The sequence below is a fragment of the Gobio gobio genome, assembly GCF_949357685.1.
Source record: "Gobio gobio genome assembly, chromosome: 18".
Taxonomy (NCBI): Eukaryota; Metazoa; Chordata; class Actinopteri; order Cypriniformes; family Gobionidae; genus Gobio; species Gobio gobio.
In genome coordinates, this window is record NC_137111.1 from 47,809,783 (window position 1) to 47,832,134 (window position 22,352).

The 22,352-nt window shown below is 36.7% G+C and overlaps 1 protein-coding gene across 1 annotated transcript; it reads right to left on the reverse strand.

Annotated features, from left to right (window-relative positions):
• Positions 1-916: 916 nt before the first annotated feature.
• On the reverse strand, positions 917-21,204 carry sirt1 (sirtuin 1). The gene is made up of 9 exons (XM_079842586.1): positions 20,945-21,204; positions 18,968-19,108; positions 15,819-16,057; positions 15,589-15,741; positions 12,896-13,043; positions 12,734-12,813; positions 10,701-10,887; positions 6,895-7,422; positions 917-1,918 (listed from the first exon to the last, which is right to left on the reverse strand). The coding sequence occupies exons 1-9, from the start codon at positions 21,186-21,188 to the stop codon at positions 1,701-1,703; spliced, it is 1,938 nt and encodes a 645-aa protein (XP_079698712.1). The 5' UTR covers positions 21,189-21,204; the 3' UTR covers positions 917-1,700.
• Between the last annotated feature and the right edge of the window lie 1,148 nt (positions 21,205-22,352).

Genomic DNA, 22,352 nt, shown 5'->3' on the forward strand with positions numbered 1-22,352 from the left:
CATTCATATATTCATCCATCCATTCATAAAACCATCATTCATCCATCCATTTATATATTCATCCATCCATTCATTTAACCATCATTCATCCATCCATTCATATATTCATCCATCCATTCATATAACCATCATTCATCCATCCATTCATATATTCATCCATCCATTCATATAACCATCATTCATCCATACATTCATATATTCATCCATCCATCCATATAACCATCATTCATCCATCCATTCATATAATCATCCATCCATTCATATAACCATCATTCATCCATCCATTCATATATTCATCCATCCATTCATATAACCATCATTCATCCATCCATTCATATATTCATCCATCCATCCATATAACCATCATTCATCCATCCATTCATATAATCATCCATCCATTCATATAACCATCATTCATCCATCCATTCATATAATCATCCATCCATTCATATAACCATCATTCATCCATCCATTCATATATTCATCCATCCATTCATATAACCATCATTCATCCATCCATTCATATAATCATCCATCCATTCATATAACCATCATTCATCCATCCATTCATATAACATCATTCATCCATCCATTCATATAACCATCATTCATCCATCCATTCATATATTCATCCATCCATTCATATAACCATCATTCATCCATCCATTCATATAACCATCATTCATCCATCCATTCATATAACCATCATTCATCCATCCATTCATATATTCATCCAGCCAGAAATCATCCATCCATTTAGACTTTAAGCAGCCCATTATATCTTCACCTTGAAACCTTAACAGCACTTTGCATAATAAACTAGAGATAACACATGCATAAAGATGTGCCGTTCTACTACTGTAAATGTAGAATACAGAGCACATTTGGAAAAATGCAACTATGGTCAAGTCAGTCTAGTTAATCACAGCTGCAACTGATCATCCTGCAGATTATTTTCATATTTTATTACCAAGCAAAATACTCTACTATTCGTAATGAAAACTTACATGCATCATGTACAGTAGTTTGCAGTATTTATTACAGTATCTCGCAGGCGGGTGAGTAAAAACAGTCAGAAATGCTACATTTGTGAAGTCTGTATTGTCTGAACAAATTTGGTGACAATTTAGCTGCATTTACGTAAACAAAAGTCTTATTTTTTAACATTAAAGAAGTGAGAATACGAAAATACAACAAAACTGCATGAGGGAATCTTGTCGATATTATAACTTCATAAAAGATCTTAATGCCCAGATTAATGAGAGCAATGGCACTTGTGTCCATAAACAAAACTGATTAAGTGCTTGAGGAGAGGAATTACAAGAGTGTGAAAGCATGTAAATAATTTATTTCTATACGTTTAAGAACTGAGAACCGATGGCAAACGTGTGTTTATGGGTCTTGCTGGACATGAGCAGTGTCCAGATCCAACAAGGTGACAAAAAGCAAACTATACAGAAAACAAGTGATCTTTGGTTTGAAAATCATTCCCTTTTTTTTTTATCCCAAGCAATTACATGGCAAGGTCAACTCAGGCAGAAACATTCACCGGAATCAAACGTGTATATTTTACATCGAAAAATGCAAAAATACAAAGAAAGGTTCATAAGCCAAACGAGAGAGATGTTGCATGCATCAGAAGACATAACAGGAGGGAGGAAATACAAAAATATATAAAAGAGGCGCGAGCACGTTGTGTTTTAGAGGTGGTGTGTGTGTGTGTGAAGGCGTCTGTGTTCAGTGTCCTGTACTGTCTCTGGCTCCTTCTCCTCCTCCGCCTCGCTGTCCTCGTGCTCGAAAGCGTCCGCGCTGCAGCGAGAGCTGTCGCAGGAACTGGAGGACTCGTCTTCTGAGCTGGAGTAAACCTCGGCCCCGTGGAAAATGTAGCGGTTCGGCGATTGAAATAAATACTGAGAGGCTGCAAAACAGGAGCAGAGACGGTTACATCATGCTTTTGAAAATCTACAACTTTACCAAGATAATGCATATCTGATTCCTTTTATTTTAAGCATATTTTAGATGAGCAGTTACTTTATAATAGACTAATGATTTTATGATGGAACGCTCACGCCAAATGATTTGATATGGATGGATGGATGGATGGATATAGTGATGGATGATATAGTGATGGATGGATATAGTGATGGATGATATAGTGATGGATGGACGGACATATGGATGGATGGATTGACATATGGATGGATGGATTGACATATGGATGGATGGATTGACATATGGATGGATGGATTGACATATGGATGGATGGATTGACATATGGATGGATGGATGGACGGACATATGGATGGATGAATGGATGGATGGACGGACATATGGATGGATGGACATTTGGATGGACGAATGGATGGACGAATGGATGGATGGACGGACATATGGATGGATGGACATATGGATGGATGGACGGACATATGGATGGATGGATGGATGGACATATGGATGGATGGACGGACACATGGATGGATGGATAGACATATGGATGGATGGATAGACATATGGATGGATGAATGAATGGATGGACATATGGATGGATGGACGGACATATGGATGGATGGATAGACATATGGATGGATGGATAGACATATGGATGGATGGATGGATGGACGGACATATGGATGGATGGATGGACATTTGGATGGACGGACATATGGATGGATGGATGGACATTTGGATGGACGGACATATGGATGGATGGATGGACATATGGATGGATGGATGGACAGATATATGGATGGACATATGGATGGATGGATGGACGGACATATGGATGGATGGACATATGGATTGATATATGGATAGATGGATTGATATATGGATGGATGGATTGATATATGGATGGATGGATTGATATATGGATGGATGGATTGATATATGGATGGATGGATTGATATATGGATGGATGGATTGATATATGGATGCGTGGATGATATATAGATGGATGATATATGGATGGATGATAGGTGGATGGATTGATATATGGATGCGTGGATGATAGATGGATGGATGGATGATAGGTGGATGGATTGATATATGGATGCGTGGATGATAGATGGATGGATGGATGGATGATAGGTGGATGGATTGATATATGGATGCGTGGATGATAGATGGATGGATGGATGATAGGTGGATGGATTGATATATGGATGCGTGGATGATATATGGATGGATGGATTGACATATGGATGGATGGATGGACGGACATATGGATGGATGAATGGATGGATGGACGGACATATGGATGGATGGACATTTGGATGGACGAATGGATGGATGGACATTTGGATGGACGAATGGATGGACATTTGGATGGACGAATGGATGGACATATGGATGGACGAATGGATGGACATATGGATGGATGGACGGACATATGGATGGATGGACATTTGGATGGACGAATGGATGGACATATGGATGGATGGACGGACATATGGATGGATGGATGGATGGACATATGGATGGATGGATGGATGGACATATGGATGGATGGACGGACATATGGATGGATGGATGGACATTTGGATGGACGAATGGATGGACATATGGATGGATGGACGGACATATGGATGGATGGATGGATGGACATATGGATGGATGGACGGACATATGGATGGATGGATAGACATATGGATGGATGGATGGACGGACATATGGATGGATGGATGGATGGACATATGGATGGATGGACATTTGGATGGACGAATGGATGGACATATGGATGGATGGACATTTGGATGGACGAATGGATGGACATATGGATGGATGGACGGACATATGGATGGATGGATGGACGGACATATGGATGGATGGACATATGGATGGATGGACGGACATATGGATGGATGGATAGACATATGGATGGATGGACATATGGATGGATGGATGGACATTTGGATGGACGGACATATGGATGGATGGATGGACATATGGATGGATGGATGGACAGATATATGGATGGACATATGGATGGATGGATGGACGGACATATGGATGGATGGATGGACATTTGGATGGACGGACATATGGATGGATGGATGGACATTTGGATGGACGGACATATGGATGGATGGATGGACATTTGGATGGACGGACATATGGATGGATGGATGGATGGACAGATATATGGATGGACATATGGATGGATGGATGGACGGACATATGGATGGATGGATGGACAGATATATGGATGGACATATGGATGGATGGATGGACGGACATATGGATGGATGGACATATGGATTGATATATGGATAGATGGATTGATATATGGATGGATGGATTGATATATGGATGGATGGATTGATATATGGATGGATGGATTGATATATGGATGCGTGGATGATATATAGATGGATGATATATGGATGGATGATAGGTGGATGGATTGATATATGGATGCGTGGATGATAGATGGATGGATGGATGATAGGTGGATGGATTGATATATGGATGCGTGGATGATAGATGGATGGATGGATGATAGGTGGATGGATTGATATATGGATGCGTGGATGATATATGGATGGATGATAGGTGGATGGATTGATATATGGATGCGTGGATGATATATGGATGGATGATCAGGGTTCCCACTCTTTTTCAGCGATCATTTTCCAGGACTTTTCCAGGATATATTAAATTTTACTACAGTGAGAATAAAAGACAAGGATCACTCCTAAAGTAATATATTGCTCTCTAAGTCTTTAAAAGGCGCAGAGTTTATTGCCATGACTTAACTATAAAATCAGTTTTTAATATGAGCTCTTAATCATACATTATGACTAAGGAAGCTTGTTTCCGCCACAGAATAAAAAAAAAAAGGGTAATTGCGACTTATCTTGCTATTCTGAATTTTTCTTTTTTGCAATTGTGATTTTCTCGCAAAAAAAATCTGTCTTTTTTCCCTCAAACTTTTGGACTTTATGTCAGTTCTGAGAAAAGTAATAATTGCAAGATATAAACTCGATATTGCGAGAAAAAAAGTCAGAATTTCGCAATTCAGACTATATCTCAAAATAATTCTGAGTGAGATCCCACCCCTATGGGTGTTGGTTATGGGGTTATGGGGTTGAAAACATGCAGAACTGGCTCCTTTAGTCCTTAGCCTCTGGCCAAAAATCCTCCGATGACACAAAATGACGATATTTGCGTTATCGGAGGATTTTTTCCAGAACTCAAATGCATAATTCTCTCGTCTCAGGGGGATATGAGGGGGGAAAGTACCATAATTCCAATATACTACCGGGTTTCTACTGATACAAAGCCTAATGCTAAATCACTGAAGTAACCCTTTAACTTTTTTAAAAATAATTTTCCAGGACAACAACAAGATTTTCCAGGACATTTTACATTTTCTCTAACTTTCCATGTGTTTTCCAGGACTGGAAAATGTATCATACATTTTCCAGGTTTTCAAGGTTTTCCAGGACAAGTGGGAACCCTGATGATAGATGGATGGATGATAGATGGATGGATTGATATATAGATGGATGGATTGATATATGGAGGGAGATAGATGGATGGATGGATTGATATATGGATGGATTGACTGATATATGGATGCGTGGATGATAGATGGATGGATGATAGATGGATTGATATAGATGGATGGATTGATATATGGAGGGAGATAGATGGATGGATGGATTGATATATGGATGCGTGGATGATATATGGATGGATGATAGATGGATGGATGGATGGATTGATATATGGATGGATGGATTGATATATGGATGGATGGATTGATATATGATGGATGGATGGATGGATTGATATATGATGGATGGATGGATTGATTGATATATGGATGGATTGATTGATATATGGATGCGTGGATGATATATGGATGGATGATAGATGGATGGATTGATATATGGATGGATGGATTGATATATGATGGATGGATGGATTGATTGATATATGGATGGATTGATTGATATATGGATGCGTGGATGATATATGGATGGATGATAGATGGATGGATTGATATATGGATGGATGGATTGATATATGATGGATGGATGGATTGATTGATATATGGATGCGTGGATGATATATGGATGGATGATAGATGGATGGATTGATATATGGATGGATGGATTGATATATGATGGATGGATGGATTGATTGATATATGGATGCGTGGATGATATATGGATGGATGATAGATGGATTGATTGATATATGGATGGATTGATTGATATATGGATGCGTGGATGATATATGGATGGATGATATATGGATGGATTGATTGATATATGGATGGATGGATTGATATATGATGGATGGATGGATTGATTGATATATGGATGGCTTGACTGATATATGGATGCGTGGATGATAGATGGATGGATTGATATATGGAGGGATAGATAGATGGATGGTTATATGGATGGATGGTTATATGGATGGATGGCATCTATCCATCCATTCATAAAAATAATAATAAAAATAATATAGTAGGAAAATCTATCCATCCATTTCTGTATAAAAGATTAAAAAATATTGTATATATAATAATAACAACAAACAATATAAATATAATAAATACAAAATAATGTAATTAACATTTATAATAGAAACAATAATATCTAAGTATATACATAAATTAAAAATATACTGTAATAATCAAACTATACTGTATGATAAAATAATAATATCAATATAATGAATACAAATAAAAATCTAAAAACAATGTTTATAATAAAAGCATAATATAAAATATATAACATTTATGATTAAAAAATATCTCTACCTCTAGAGTTAAAACTGTAAAGTAAATCAAAATTACATTATTAATTTTTAATAAATTTTTTTTTTAAATTTGCACCAATAAACGTACATTTTAAAAATGTATTTTTCAAAGAAGATTACCTCCGAGTCGTTTGCTGATTGGACTCTGACAGATCCGGCTCCTCCAGCGCCGCCTCCTCATCTCAACACAGTGGCGATGGGCCGTCTCCTCGTCCTTCCTGCAGTGTGTGTCTTCAGGAGCATCCAGTGGCTCTGCTGCGGTCCTACAGGGACTGGGCCTCGGGGAGCCGGAGCCCACCTGGCCCGCCTCGGCTCCCGGGGCCGGCTCTGGGCGAGGGCTTGGAGAACACGGCATCGCCTCCTCCCGTTTGGGAGACAGTGAATTCTGACTATCAGTGATTGGCACTTCGTCTGAGGCGGCCTGAGCGAGATCGGGCTCCGTGCTCTCGGCGGATGGGGCGGCCGGTTTCTCTGTGATCTCGCTGAGACGGGACGAGTTGTAGCACAGATGCTCAAAGTCGCCACCCAGGCGATGGCACAGTTCGTTCACGATGACATCACAGTCCCCGAGCAGCTCCACGTCGAAGTTCAGGTGCGGCAGCGGCTCGCGGTTTATCAGGACCTGAGGCACGTCATGAGGTATAGAGCCTGCAGGAAGAGGCAAAACCTCATGGCACTTCATGAAGGATAAAATCATGGTAATGCTGCGATCACAGCAAACGCGAATAGAGCGTCAGGAGCGACTGATTTCAATGTTAAGTCAATGGAAAGGCGCGTTGACGCTATATCGTTATCGTATCTATATCTAGATATGAACTTTCAAGATATTACTATTCAAGATATTACTATTCCCCTCTCCGCACTCGCCCTGCATACAACTCTGGCCGTCACAACAAACATCAGTTTTACGAGTGCCCTTGAATGCACCGCTAAAGCCAGCGCGCACACTCTACCAGGGGCGCGGGAACTATATTGTGAGAGGGGGGGGCGGCGTTTCCATGGTGACGCGTCATTGCTTGTCATCGCTCGTCATTGCTTGATCTGCTTTTATGTCACTTTTATGTAAACTTTTTTATTCAGAATATTCACAAATGTGTTCGCTATGGCATGAAATATCTGATATTCCGATTGTCAAATACATGCAAGTGGAAGTATATTGTTGTTTAAACACCTTTATAACGGTGGCGTTAGTTGAGCTGTATGCGCGATGGGCGCCGCCGTGTTAGTTTGTGCCGCAGACGCAGTTCAGAGAATCGGATCTGTTGGATTTACAACCTCTATGTTTACAACACGTGAATTCATCCACTTCTCCCGAAATACTTCAAAGTAAGTGGCTGGTGAACTGGGAATAGAATAGAGTAAACATTGAAGTTACTTACACAATGTGTATCTGATATGAATAAAACCAAACGTGTCGAATTATAATGGAAAGGATTATTATTACCTCTTCCATAGACATCAGTGTGTATTTTACAAACTCTAAATGTATTGTTTTTTTAGTACTTATGTGAATTTATATGTTTGAAACCTAAAATAAACAGTATGTGGTTGAAAACACTGAAAAGTTGTGATATATGACAGCTCTGAGCGCGCCTGTCTCTGGCTAAATTCAACATTTGATCATGTGATGCACTTGATTACCCGCTCCAGGGACGAGACTGATCACACCTGTGTGATCGTACGTGCCAAAGGCTTAAAAACAATACATTTTCTGACACAATTTTTTGAAATGTAGGCTTAAATCAAACACATTTTAATTCAGATTCTGGTTTTCACCGAACACGTAGTCATATCGTATTGTATCGATATCGAGATATCTGGCATGAAAATCGAGATATGAAATTTTGTCCATATCGTTCAGCCCTAGTTGACGCGTGACTGGAGGTCCTGCGGCGTGATAGACGCGTTTCACGCAGCGCGATGGACGCAATTCTGCCTCGTTCGCGCGAATGAGACGAGAATTGAGCGTCTTGCATGATACATGCGAGTGTGTACTTTTTGTGCATTCACGCGTTTGAAGCAAATTCGCATCTGACGCCAGAGTTGCATTTTTTTTTTTTACTTTGGCGTCAATTCGTGCTGCGTTAACCAATCAGGAGCCTGCTCGCTGCTGTCACGTGGTGAAGTGACGCATAATCAGGGCTGGACATTAAGCCTGTTCACACGCTTGTCCTTCAGACAAGTAAATCTGTCATTCACTTGTCCGAGTAAAAAACGAGCTTGTTCGGATTTTTTTTTGTAAATATAATCTATTCTAAAGCAATATTCTCACCAGTGTTCAATCAGCTTTGACATATTTAAATCTGCATATCTGTGATATTTTTACCTTTTTATAAAGGGTATATTCCCATAATCTTATTAAATATAGGCTATGCTTCAGCTTTCCTTTTATATTCTTAAATTGTATCTATAAATTAAATTAGAATAAGACACTATAGGCTGTTACCAATCAAATTAAATCATCTACACTGAAAAATTACAACTGCATTAAATAATGTTATGAGATTATTTTAAATATTTTTGAATATACAAATAAGAAATGTTGGAAAGATGAAACTAAAGCACCAGTAGGTGGCAGCATGTGACCGTCTTAATGAGCGAGTCATTGAGTCGATTCAGTGAAACGGTTGATTCATTCAAGAATTTGGCGGTAGTTTGCGAATAGGTCATTGAATCTTTGATTCAACCGATTCGTTCAAATGCTGAATCATTCAGTAACATACACTGTTGCTGTGAGATGCGTTACAGTTCTGCTGTGATATTTGTTTGGAACTATTTTCGCTGCTGAAATAGAACAAAAACAGTCCATATTGCATCTAAAATGTAAGTGTCTTAATGGTAATTAATTGTTTATGGAACTGGCGTATGAAATCAGTGTCATTTTCAGTCGTGATGGTATTCAGGAAAACAACACTCTTGTTAGTGTGATGTTGCTTAACTGTATCATATGATATAAATATAAAAACTACACAATTTTAACAGTGTATGTTAACTGAGTTTCTTTGTAAGAGCGGCGCTCATTTGTTTTCGATTTTCTCCTCGAGAGGCTGCGCGAGCCTCAACAGCAGAACATTGTTAACTTCAGCTCGTTTTATATTATCCTCTATCGATCTCCACTTACACTGAATGCAGAATCATTATTGCACTTTGGTGATTCCCTAGTTATTTTTTGTTTTGACATTTTACTCAGGATACTTGTCCGTCGGGCAAGTAAAATTATTTTTCACTTGCCCCTTCAAAAAATCCACTTGTCCCGAACAGGCGTTAATGTCGAGCCCTGATAATTTAAAAATACTACTGTTATTGTGTAACAAAATGTAGTTTTAAGACTTTTTCAGGTGAGAATGTAGTTGTTTAAAGCTCAAATCTGTGGTTTATTTATAAAGAGAGTGCCTATTTGACCATGTGATCTGGTGTTTTTGGAGTTGTGAGATCCAGGCGATCTGCCGCAATATCTGCCGCAAAACCGTGAATGTGTAGCGCGAGGGCTTTCAGTGCTGAACTGCCTTAATTGGTTGCACTCCTGGAAGCGTCAGGCAACGTAATTAATATTCATGATGAGGTGAGCTATCGCTCGCTATTAAAGGATACGCTCCCAGCGCTTCGCACACACATTGCACCTGAACCGTTTTCGGAACCGAAACTTAGGAATCTTGCGCGGTTGTGGTATTTTTCAAAAATCAGTATCGGTTCTGCATAAGAACCGGTTCTCGGTTCCCAACCCTACCAACTAGACACGATTTTGACACTTTATTCCCGTTTGGTGTGAACGCAGCATAATACTATGCTACATGAACAGAAAACCATGTACATACAACTAAAAGCTTCGAAAGCAACGCCAACAACTTTATTTTTTACTTTTGAATGCAACCCAAATGACTGCAGACAAAGAAAAATCATAGAAAAAAGCAAGAGAAGGAACGTACTGGGAATAAGAGCCACTGGCCGCACTTTCAGCGAGGAGCCGATCACAATGAGAAGGTCCACCTCGTCTTTGTCCTGCTTCATGGCTCTGTGGAAAAACTCCGGAAGATTCTCGCCAAAGAAGACGATGTCTGGTTTCATGATGGCGTACGGGATATCTGACGGACACCTCGGACAGTGAGGAACAACCTGCAACAGAACAACAACGGTTTCACAAGCCGCAACACACTCGAGAGCACGTTCAACGTTTTACAACACTCCTTTCATGTAACACATTTGCATAATTCCAGCCTATGGTTTTCATTGGCTGCCCGTGAACAACGTCTGCTTTGCCCTCAAACACTCCAGTTGTAGCAGAGACTGGAAGAGTTTTGGTTGAGTTGTTCATGTCTATTTTTTCAGCAAAAACGACAACATTGTGACTGTTCGTATCACAAGTGCTGAGGAAGAGCTGAAATTCAGATCGCCATTGGCTGTGAATAACACTGATGATCTTGTTAGTGGGTGGGATCAGGGTTTCCGTTGTTTCCGGACATTGGCCGGGAAAAAAATTAAATGTCCGACAAAATTAAATCTTTTCGGTCAAATTGTCAGATTAAAACTGCCTAATAATCCTGGCCCCGCCCCCCTAACACAATCTGAATCGACCGTTTGAAAGTTTAAACAACATCGCATGTTGCATTTCAAATAAAGCGCACGCCTAACGGCTATAATATAGACCTAAACCACGAACTATAGAGAGACGTTTCAAATATGGCCAGGCCCAGGCACACTAGCCTTAAAAGTTTTTTTCAAAGGCCAGACGCGAAGGAAGATAGTGAATCAGGAACGCCTGAAGCCTCAGATGTCCAGAGCCAGACAGCTCCGCCACCACTGGAGAAAAAGCCGAAGTGTAGGGCGTATCGGTCGGAATGAAGAGACAAGTTCCCATGGCTAAGATGTGAGGTAGTTGATGGTAACGAAAAAAATTTCTGTTCGCGCTGCGAAAAGGCAGGACGACGCAACGGATTCACAAGAGGGTCGAATAATTTGAGAATGTCATTTGTTTGTTCAAGTTCATTTGACAAGGAGTCATTTCACACGGTGGCCAATTTAAATGTTACCAACTAAATGAGACATACTGAGTTTATAATTAAATTTGCTTGAGTAAAAACAATGCTCTATTCGGATATTTTATGTGGGGAAGGGGGGTTGGTTTGTTAAACTATGAAATGTGAAACCATATTAAAAAAAATTGGTTGATTGACGCCAATCGGACGTTCATGTTTTTTTTTTCCATCTATTTGAAAGTTAGGCTAATAAACATGTTGCATATGCGGCCTGATTATGTCATTTTTTTTAAGTTACATAAACTGCTTTCAGTTTTTCTCAACTTGAATAATTAAGAGGCGATATTTGACCGGCATATCATCAAAATGTCCGGAAAACGACACCTCCCGGCACCATTTTTTTCTAACGGAAACTCTGGGTGGGATATATTAGGCAGCAAGTGAACATTTTGTCCTCAGAGTTGATGTGTTAGAAACAGGAAAAATGGGCAATAAATATATATATATAATAGAAAAGGGACCGGCCCCCGGGTATGTCCACAACATTGAATCCGGCCCCCTTTAAAAAAAGTTTGGACACCCCTGCCCATCTTTGTACAATTTTAACATCTGGCAATCAAGTATTATATAAGGATAATCAAGCACACTTTAGTAATTAGAACTAAAACTTGGTAACCATGTATGAATGCATATTTGTCACCCAGAGTGAAGATTTACTCGCATATGTGATTGATTTACTTGCATTGTAGAGGGTTGTATGCTAATGAGTGTTTGGTTTCTGACATGTAAGCGGTTGACCAATCACAACAGACATCAGAGTAGCTCGCAGAGAGGCGGGGTTTAGAGAGACTGAATCTTTGAACGAACCGTTTTCAGACTCTTTGAGAAAAGAGCAGTGGATATTATGAGAAAATGCATGTATGGATACAAGTAAAGACAATATTAGGAACCTTTAAAATTGCTTAATAGGGACACTTTAAATGTACCTGGTTGAATATATCCTCTCTTACAGCCTCACAGTCAACCTTATGTTTACAGACCAGACAGGAAGCGGTCGCAAAAGAACCTGAAACAAACAGTAAAAGACAAAAGATAAATGCATAGTCTGGATAACGACAGAATGATGAATGAAGACAGCGGATGTGTACCGTGACACTGGATGATCTTCTGGATTCCTGCGGCCTGCTCCAGTGTGTCGATGTTCTGGGTGTAGTTCCTCAGTAGCCGCCCCTTCTTATCCAGCATTGATATGAACCTGTGACACGGAGACGGCTGGAACTGCCCTGGGTAGATTTCCTACAGGATGATGAAACAGGGGATGTTGTTGTTTATCTTCATGGAAAGACGTCACAGGAGAATGATAGGATGGATACATTAAGTTTATAGAGCCCTATGAAACTTTACATTTAAATTAGGGATCGACCGTTATGGATTTTTTAGTGCCGATGCCGATTTTTTTTGACCGATGAGCGATACGAGCTGCCGATTTACTTGAGCCGATATTTGAAGCCGATACTGCTTTTGCTCCCTCAATTTACATCATAAAAATGACACAATGATCATCATGATAACAATTTACAATTTAAAAAAGGAACATTTATTGAAATAAAAAAAAACAATATTTAACAAATAGTAAAAACAGGTCAGGTAGAACAAGAAAAAAAAAAAAGAGTTCAGTGGTGAAAATAAATTCTGAAAATAAATATTTAAGCATAAATAAAATAATTACACTATTGCACACAGTATCAACAAGCAAGCAGCATAATAAAGTGCACACTGACTGTACTATACTTCATTTTAAAACTGTTTACAACCTAGTCATTTAATGGTTACACTCTAAAAAATGCTGGGTTAAAAGTAACCCAGCAATTGGGTTGTTTTGACCCAGCGGTTGGGTTAAATGTTTGCTTAAACAGGGTTTCTGCAGGTTTCACCAAGTCAAATTTAAGACTTTTTAAGACCATTATGAATGAAATGTAAGACCTATAAAGGAAATGCAGTCACAAAATTACTTGCAAAGTAAATTTATATATTCAAATTGAACAATTCGATAAACTTGTATAGATAAACTTGCACTTCCCCATAGCTCAATCCCACCAGGATATTTTTTGGTGATTTTTGAGATCAAAATGACTGAATTTATGGTGGTAATTTCAAGAAATTTGCAGAAATTAGGGTACCACATTTACTGTATTATGTTAGACTCACAATAGTCACACAAAAAAAACATTCTAAAGCGCTGTGGGAGCATTTAAATGAGCATTAGAGGTAGCGTTACATGGACGTAGGAAAATTAAGACCAGTTTAAAATGATTTGAGACCTAGAACTCAATAATTCTGCGAATTTAAGACTTTTTAAGGCCTAAAATTTTGATTTTGAAATTCTAGACTTTTTTAGACTTTTTAAGACCCAGCGGAAACCCTGTTAAAACATCCCAATTGCTGGGTTAAAACAACCCAATCGCTGGGTTAAAACAACCCAATTGCTGGGTTAGTCCATTTTCAACCCAACTTGGGTTATTTTTAACCAGCATTTTGGTTATAAACATTCTTCAAAATATCTTCTTTTGTGTTCAGCAGAACAAAGAAACTCATACAGGTTTGGAGCAACTTGAGGGTGAGTAAATGATGACAATTTTCATTTTTGGGTGAACTATCCCTTTAAATAATAAAAAACATTTTGCTGTGGTACTGAAATTGGTACAGAGTACCGTAAAATTATTATGGTATTGGTACCGACTACTGGAATTTTGGTATCGTGACATCCCTAGTAAAAACATGGCTGCGCAAAATGGCGTCTTCACTGTACGGGACCCGTGGTGTGTGTAGATAGAAACGGCTCATTATGTAAGGTCTTTATACTCCACTGAAAACATAGTTATGGATATTATATTGCATTTCTGTCAATAGATCCTCGTACATATTACACACTGCACCTTTAATTGAAATCATGAAACATTGTAATTTAACAACTTATTAAAAGTTTAAGAAAAATTACATGTTTAGGGCCCTATGAAATGCATTTTATTTATTTATTTCTCAAATTCCATTTATTTATTTTTACCATATTCTGTGTTTTCTGTATTTTAATGGTTTAATTAAATTTTAATAATCAAAAAGCATGTCTAATTAATTGACTTCAAAATAATTAATTATATATATTTTTTTCTGTTTATTTCTCTCAAATTCCCCCAGAAATTATGTGTTGTGTATTTACATTTTTCTGGCAAGCAAATTAAGTTATCAAATTATCTTAAAAAAAAAAAAATTGTCAAACAAAGTGCTGCGCAAAAGAGCTTAACTATTCAAATTAAAACATGGAAGAAAAAAAAGAGATTATTCCTTTAAAAGGATATAATTTTAATAATAATTATTATCTGTTAGCATTATTATTACTACTTTGAAACGTAGCTAAATTCTACTATACAACACTAACATATTTTAAGCTAAACTGAACTTTTATTTTGACGGGTTGCTGTGAACACCTTTGAGTTATGACTGGATTCATACCGGACCTGAAATCATAGAGTTATTGTATTACAAATTTTCTTAAACATTATGTTTAAATATGCAAAAGAGGCATTGTGTAATTAAATATGCATAATTTGCATAACACTGGATAAAGCCAGGTTCAAAATCCAAGTTCATTTTGTTGAGATATGTGCAGATGAAAATAGATGAAATGTATATTTTTGGACGTTTTCGTTCCACTAGTCACATTATGGAAGCAAAATAGACAATATTGACCTTTGTATAATATTGCCTGTAGCGTCTTGCCTTATTTCAAATGCATGTTTTCCATTCTTGGCAGAAATGCAAATGAGAAGACAGCGCATCAAACCTTGGCAAATTTGAAAAACGGCCTGGGATCTCTTCTAAAGTAGTCAATGTCAAACATGGCTTGAGGATCGGGAAGGTCAGGGAAATCCACAGCGAGTCTGGCGTATATGCCATCTCTAGAGCGAAAGTCAGGGATTCCACAGGACACGGACACCTGCGGACACAAGAGAAACACGTCAGCATTCAACAAAAACGCCAAAACAGAAAGAGCTTCAGAGGTCAAAAACACACCCCAGCGCCGGTGAGCACCAGAACCTTCTTTCTCTCATTCAGGAGTCGGACCACGTCCTCTAACGTGTTGATGTCTTTGCGTTTTTTCCTCTTGGGCGGTTCTGAGATGTTGATGATGATCTGCCACAGGGTCATGTCGTCCAGATCCGGTGGAAGGACCGTTTCGGGGAGCAAGTCTTTCAAAATGGCCCTCGGGTCAGTTCCTCTCATGATGTGCTGCTGAATGAACCGATAGGATCCTGAAAGAAAAACATGCTTTCATTTCATTCACAAAACACTAAATTCTAGAGCAAACGAATGAAAAAGTATTAGAGGTGTAATGGTGCGTTCACACCAGACGCAAATTAAGCGAATAATGGCGCTTGAACATTTTAAGTTTACTCGCTTCATTTGTGCGTGACATTGGCTTCACAACAGACACGAATTCTGCCAGCGGCTCGTCTCGTTGTGAAATGGCTGACATGGATCGATTTAATATACGGCGAATAAGCTCAATTTGCCGGCTTTAGCTAGCTTGTAGTCTCAATAGGGGGAATTAAGGGTGATTGGGACACTTTCTTCAAGTCATCTCGATGGCAAAAAGTGTCCCGATCACCCTGAAATCACCCGATGTAGAGCTCAAACTGAGTAAAGAGCGTTTTTTACAACTTACCAGACTGTCCGACCTCCTCACTCACTTATTCCTGTTTCTATAAAGTATGAAGATGTATCGTACAGCTCCGGGTATCCACATTAGGCTTAGCCTGGATGCCAGCCGAATTTAGCCCCGCCCACAAAAATGTTTGCTCGGGCAATTCGGTCTGGACTCGCTCCATAGAGGAGGAATTATGCCCGAACAGAAACTGTTCGGACCAATGAAATTGTCAGGGCGGGCTTTAGACGATGATGGACAGATGATCAACAGTAACGTAATCATCCACGTCATCGAAGGCTCTTGGGTTGAATTTGCTCTTATCTTAAACGGAGAACTTGTTCGTATATGCGTTCACCTTCACTATTTCTCTCAGAAACGATGATCGTGTTGGTAAGTACTCTGTGTATCCTTAAATTCTTTTATTACTGGCAAAGATCGTTTACACTTATGTTTTTCTTGTAACGTTACTTAATCCAGCGTGCGTGCAGACAGGGTTGCCAAGTGTTTTTGCAATGTCGCGCACAATTGCTACTCAAAACTATAGCCCAAAACAATAACTTTCCGGGGTATTCTCCGGAAAAAAAATGGCGTTTGGTTGGCAAAATATGTTATTTTGGCAAGGTTACCTGCTAAAATTCGCATTCCTGGGTTTATATAATCACATAATTGGGGTCGCTTCAACCCGCGGACAAGGAGAAAAACACGGACTTGGTAACACAGTGCAGTTGAGTTCTGTTGACATTTGACAACTAACGTTACGCGTCGCTCCATTGCTCTGATTGGTTGTGGGTCTGTCCAATTGAGGTCTTTCCTGGCTCGGTTGAAACACGCCCCATAATCAAAGCTCAATGGAGCGGTACCAGACTCATATTCTGACTAGAATTGAGTATGGCCACGCCAGGCTACATTAGGCTGCCACTAACAACTATTTTTATATAGATTAATCTATCGACTAAAAACATTTAATTTAACTTGCAGCGTTGGCCTTCAGTAGTGTACTATAAAAAAGTATAAATGTAAACAAGCCCTTGACAAAATGTAAAACTAAAAGAGTAAAAATGTACACATTTGTAAAACAACATAACAAAAAAAAGAGAATATCAGCAAATACTTTTTATATAGAATAGTGTTGTCACGATACCAAAAGTATGACTTTGATACGATACCGGACTAAAATACCTCAATACTGATACTGAATCCATACTAAGGCTGGGTATTGACACAAATTTCACAATTCGATTAGATTTCGATTCACAAGCTTTCGATTCGATCCTTTTCAATATGGATTATTTTGGATATGTATCAGGTATAATACATGGAACATTTTCTCAACTAATTTCTGAACTAATGTTGTAAACTATGGGAGTCAGTTGATACTACATTAGCCTACTAATATTGAAGGTAAAAATTAACTGATTTGTATACAAACACTTAAATGACACTAAATTATGTTTTTTTTTATATAATAATAAAGTATTAACTTTACAATTACATAATAATTCTACTCCAATTCGTTTTTTGAAATGTAAACATTTAAAGGGTGGCTGTCATAAAAACTTGCCAGATTTATTCAATATTGAAGAACATTGACAATCAATATCTCCTATGTAATGTGGTGCATATAATTAGCAAAATGCTCCTCTCTAGAGTTATTTTTTCTGGCTGACTAACAAGTTTATGGACACTGGATATGGTTTTTCTGAGGAAAATGTGACGTTACATGACATGTTTACAAGCCGTTTTACTGACATCTTTCTGCGGTTGAAACACTGATTGAGCGATTATGTGACATGATACGGATTTCGGTAAGTTGTCCTGTATCTTTAACACACTTTCAGAAGCTCATTCGTGTTTATTTCGCGCTGTAACTGGTATTAAAGCGGAAGAGAAGATCCGTTCATATTTGCTCCGCGCTGCCGCTTCTCTTGAGCTGAGCCAGAGCGATCTCACGCCAAAACGATATTTATGATTTTGAATTTCGTAAAAAAAATAGACTAATTGATTCTTGGGATATAAGAATCGATATTGTTTTGTAAAAGTGAGAATCGATTAAAATCGAGAAATCTATATTTTTTACCCAGCCCTAATCAATACCAAGTTCAGATTTTTCAACTTGCGTGAATTGCGTCATTTGCATGTATAAATTATTTCAACAACGAATTGGAGTAAAAACATAATTTTATAATTAGATTCAGAAGTTAAATGCAAAAACTGCCTTATGTGAAGTTTACATGTGTGATTTGAGTGATGATTATTATATCTAAACATGAAGAGCAGCTGAGTTTAGGCTAATAGTTTGGGCTCTGTCCTTTAATATTACAGTAATGTGAAGTAAGGTATAGTTTACAGCAATATCTTTAAGACACTTTTAGCTATAATTGAATTTATTTAAGGACGGTAAATAAATTTATTTACCGAACCGTTATCCTTAATAAATATGTATAATTGTGCACATCTTGCCGTTCATTTTTTAAAATCTCGCAACATGCAAATGAACGGATGAAAGAAACTGTACCGATCTGCGGTTGAGGCGTCCAGTCACTGGAGCTGGCGCGAGAAGAGCAATCATCATCATCATCATCATCCTCATCATCATCATCGTGAAGAAGATCAGGTGACGTGAAGCCATTGGGATGGACACCTTCGTCAATTAACTCTGTGTGAAAACCACACAAAACATGATTTCAGAAACATCTCCATTTATAAAATACAACTGGCCTTACTGTATTACACCAGACTATGTGCATTTCTTTGACTTATAATAATAGTTTCACTCAAATTGAATCATAACTACTCTATACATAATGCATTTATGTATTTAAATAAATAAGCAAGGTAATGTGATACTAGTATGAGTAATATAAACATGAAAATATGATCAATCTGTGCAGGAGTTACATTCATCAGCACGTTGCTTTATGAATCTGAAGAGTATTTAATCTGGTTTATTAAAATTGGCACATTGGTGGTGGTTGAGGAGATTCTAGAAAAGCCTAGAAAAGCGCTATATAAATGTAACAAATTATTATTATTATCAAAATAATTAATATTAAAGTGACTAAATATATTTTAATAAAACATGTACATAAATGTACAAAAATCATCAAATATTTATGGAGTTGACATGACATGCCAAAGCAGTGACAGATAATAATAATAAATAATTAACTAAGTGAATAAGTAAATAATATATAATAATAAATATTGAATTAAAAATAATTATATAAATATAAATAATGACAAATAAAAATATAATATTTATTGAAATTTAATATAGTAATAATAATATTTAATTAGTGAATAATGAATTAATAATAAAGTAAAATATTTGATTAAGAAACAATGACATTATATTCAAATATATAAATTAGTCAAGAAAAGAAGGGCATTACAGTGACAAAATATATTTTAATAAAATAAATGTACAAAATATAAAATATTTATAGAGTTGACATGACATGCCAAAGCAGTGCCAGATAAAAATAATAATAAACTAACTGAATAACTAAATAATATAATAACAATAAAATATTGAATTAAAAATGTAATTATATAAATAACAATAAAAGAATTTCTAATAATTATTGAAATTATATAAATAATTAAATATAACAATAATTATATTATATTAGTGAAAATATTTGATTACAAAACAATGACATTATATAAAAATATACCAATTAGTCCTGAAAAGAAGGGCATTAAAGTGACTAAATATAATTTAATAAAACGAATAAAAATAAAATCATAAAATATTTAGGGAGTTGACATATGTAAAAGCAGTGACAGATAATAATAATATTAATAAACTAACTGAATAAGAATAAAATATAAATAACAAAAAAATATATATTAATGATTTAAATTATATAAATAATTAAATATAACAATAATATTAATAATTATAATTATTATATTTTATAAGTGAATAATGAATTATTAATAATACAATAAAATATTTGATTAAGAAACAATGACATTATATTAAAATATATCAATTAGTCCAGAAAAGAAGGGCATTAAAGTGACAAAATATATTTTAATAAAACAAATCAAAAATAAAATCATAAAATATTTATGGAGTTGACATGACATGTCAAAGCAGCAGTGACAGATAATAATAATAATAACAACTAACTAACTGAATAAGTAGATCAATAATATCTAATAATAACAATAAAATATGGAAATGTAAATATACATAAAATGTAAAAATATATTATTATATTTAATTAGTGAATAATGAATTAATAAAAGAATTAAGAAACAATAAAATTATATAAAATATATCAATAAAATCGAATTGTTAATTAAATTATATAAACAACTGAATATAGTAATAATAATAATCAGTTGCTATTACCGGGACATTAGATAATCATTCAAACCCCACAAACGTGAACAAGTAGTAAACCGGTTTGTTATCTTATCATGTGAGATAAAAACAACTCCTAAAATAGCCAATAATTGTAATAAATCAATAGTGCTTTACCGGAGAGCTCCGGTTGTGGTTCGGCGGTCTGACCGGGTTCGGTGCGCTTGTTGTTGTTGTTGTTCCGTGAGGCCTGTTGGGTCTCGTCCATCAGCGCCGGTTCCGCCTCCGCCGGCCCGGTTCCGCCAGCAGCGCTGTGTTCCGAATCACCGGGCGGATCCAGGAGTCTCGGCCTCTTCAGAAGCGGCTCATCCAGCTCAGCGGCGTCGGCGGGTTCGGCCCGTTTATTTTCGCCGTCCGCCATCTTCGCCAGGGAGTGAGTGAATGGAGGAGGGGCGCGGGAGGACCTTCCGGTAATGATGTGACGGGACGCGCGTCGCTGGCTGCGTCCGTACAGAGCACGTGACCGCCCTACAGTAACAAATACTTCCGTTTAAGGTTCTTTATTGGCATAATTATGTTTACTTTCAACACCAGACAAATATCATGGTATTCTCATAGAATTACGTTAAAAATATTATGTATTATTAAAGCGGAACATGTCCAAAAAGCCATGGGAATTGGTATTTTTAGTGAAATTTAATCAACATCTGTGTGCATAACTTATAATATACTTAAATTAACCCTGTATGCATAAAAAGATAACTATTTCATTGATTTAAATCAGAAGTTTGGTAGTTGAGCATGAGTCAGAGCGTCAAGGCCATTTAAAAGCCCTGCTACCGTAAAGCTCCAAATACTTGCGCGCATGCGCGCTCGATCCTCTGCTACAGCCTGACTGAGGGATTCGTTTAAGAGAGTTTACGGTAATGTGTGTTGTAGTTGTTGAGTGAAGGAGGCATGGAGGATTTGGAGGATTATTACGGGCTGCTCGGCTGAGATGACATTATATAAAAATATATCAATTAGTCTAGAAAAGAAGGGCATTAAAGTGACTAAATAAATTTTGATAAAACATGTAAATAAATGTAAAAAAAAAAAAAAAAGCATTAAATATTTATGGAGTGGAGTTGACATGTCAAAGCAGTGACATATACTAATAATTAACTAACTGAATAAGTAAATCAATAATATATAATAATAATAATAAAAATAAATACTGAATTAATAAAAATTTAAATATATAAATAAAATAAAATAATAATTATCATTATATTTAATCAGTGAATAATTAATTAATTAATAATACAATAAAATATTTAATTAAGAAACAATTACATTATATAAAATATATCAATAATAACAATACAATAATAATTAATTAAATTATATAAATATATATCAATTAGTCCAGAAAAGAAGGGCATTAAAGTGACTAAATATATTTTAATAAAACATGTAAATAAAAGTTGACATGACATGTCAAAGCAGTGACAGATACTAATAATTAACTAACTGAATAAGTAGATAAATAATAGTAATAATAATAACAATAAAATACCGAATTAATACAAAAATAAATTATTAT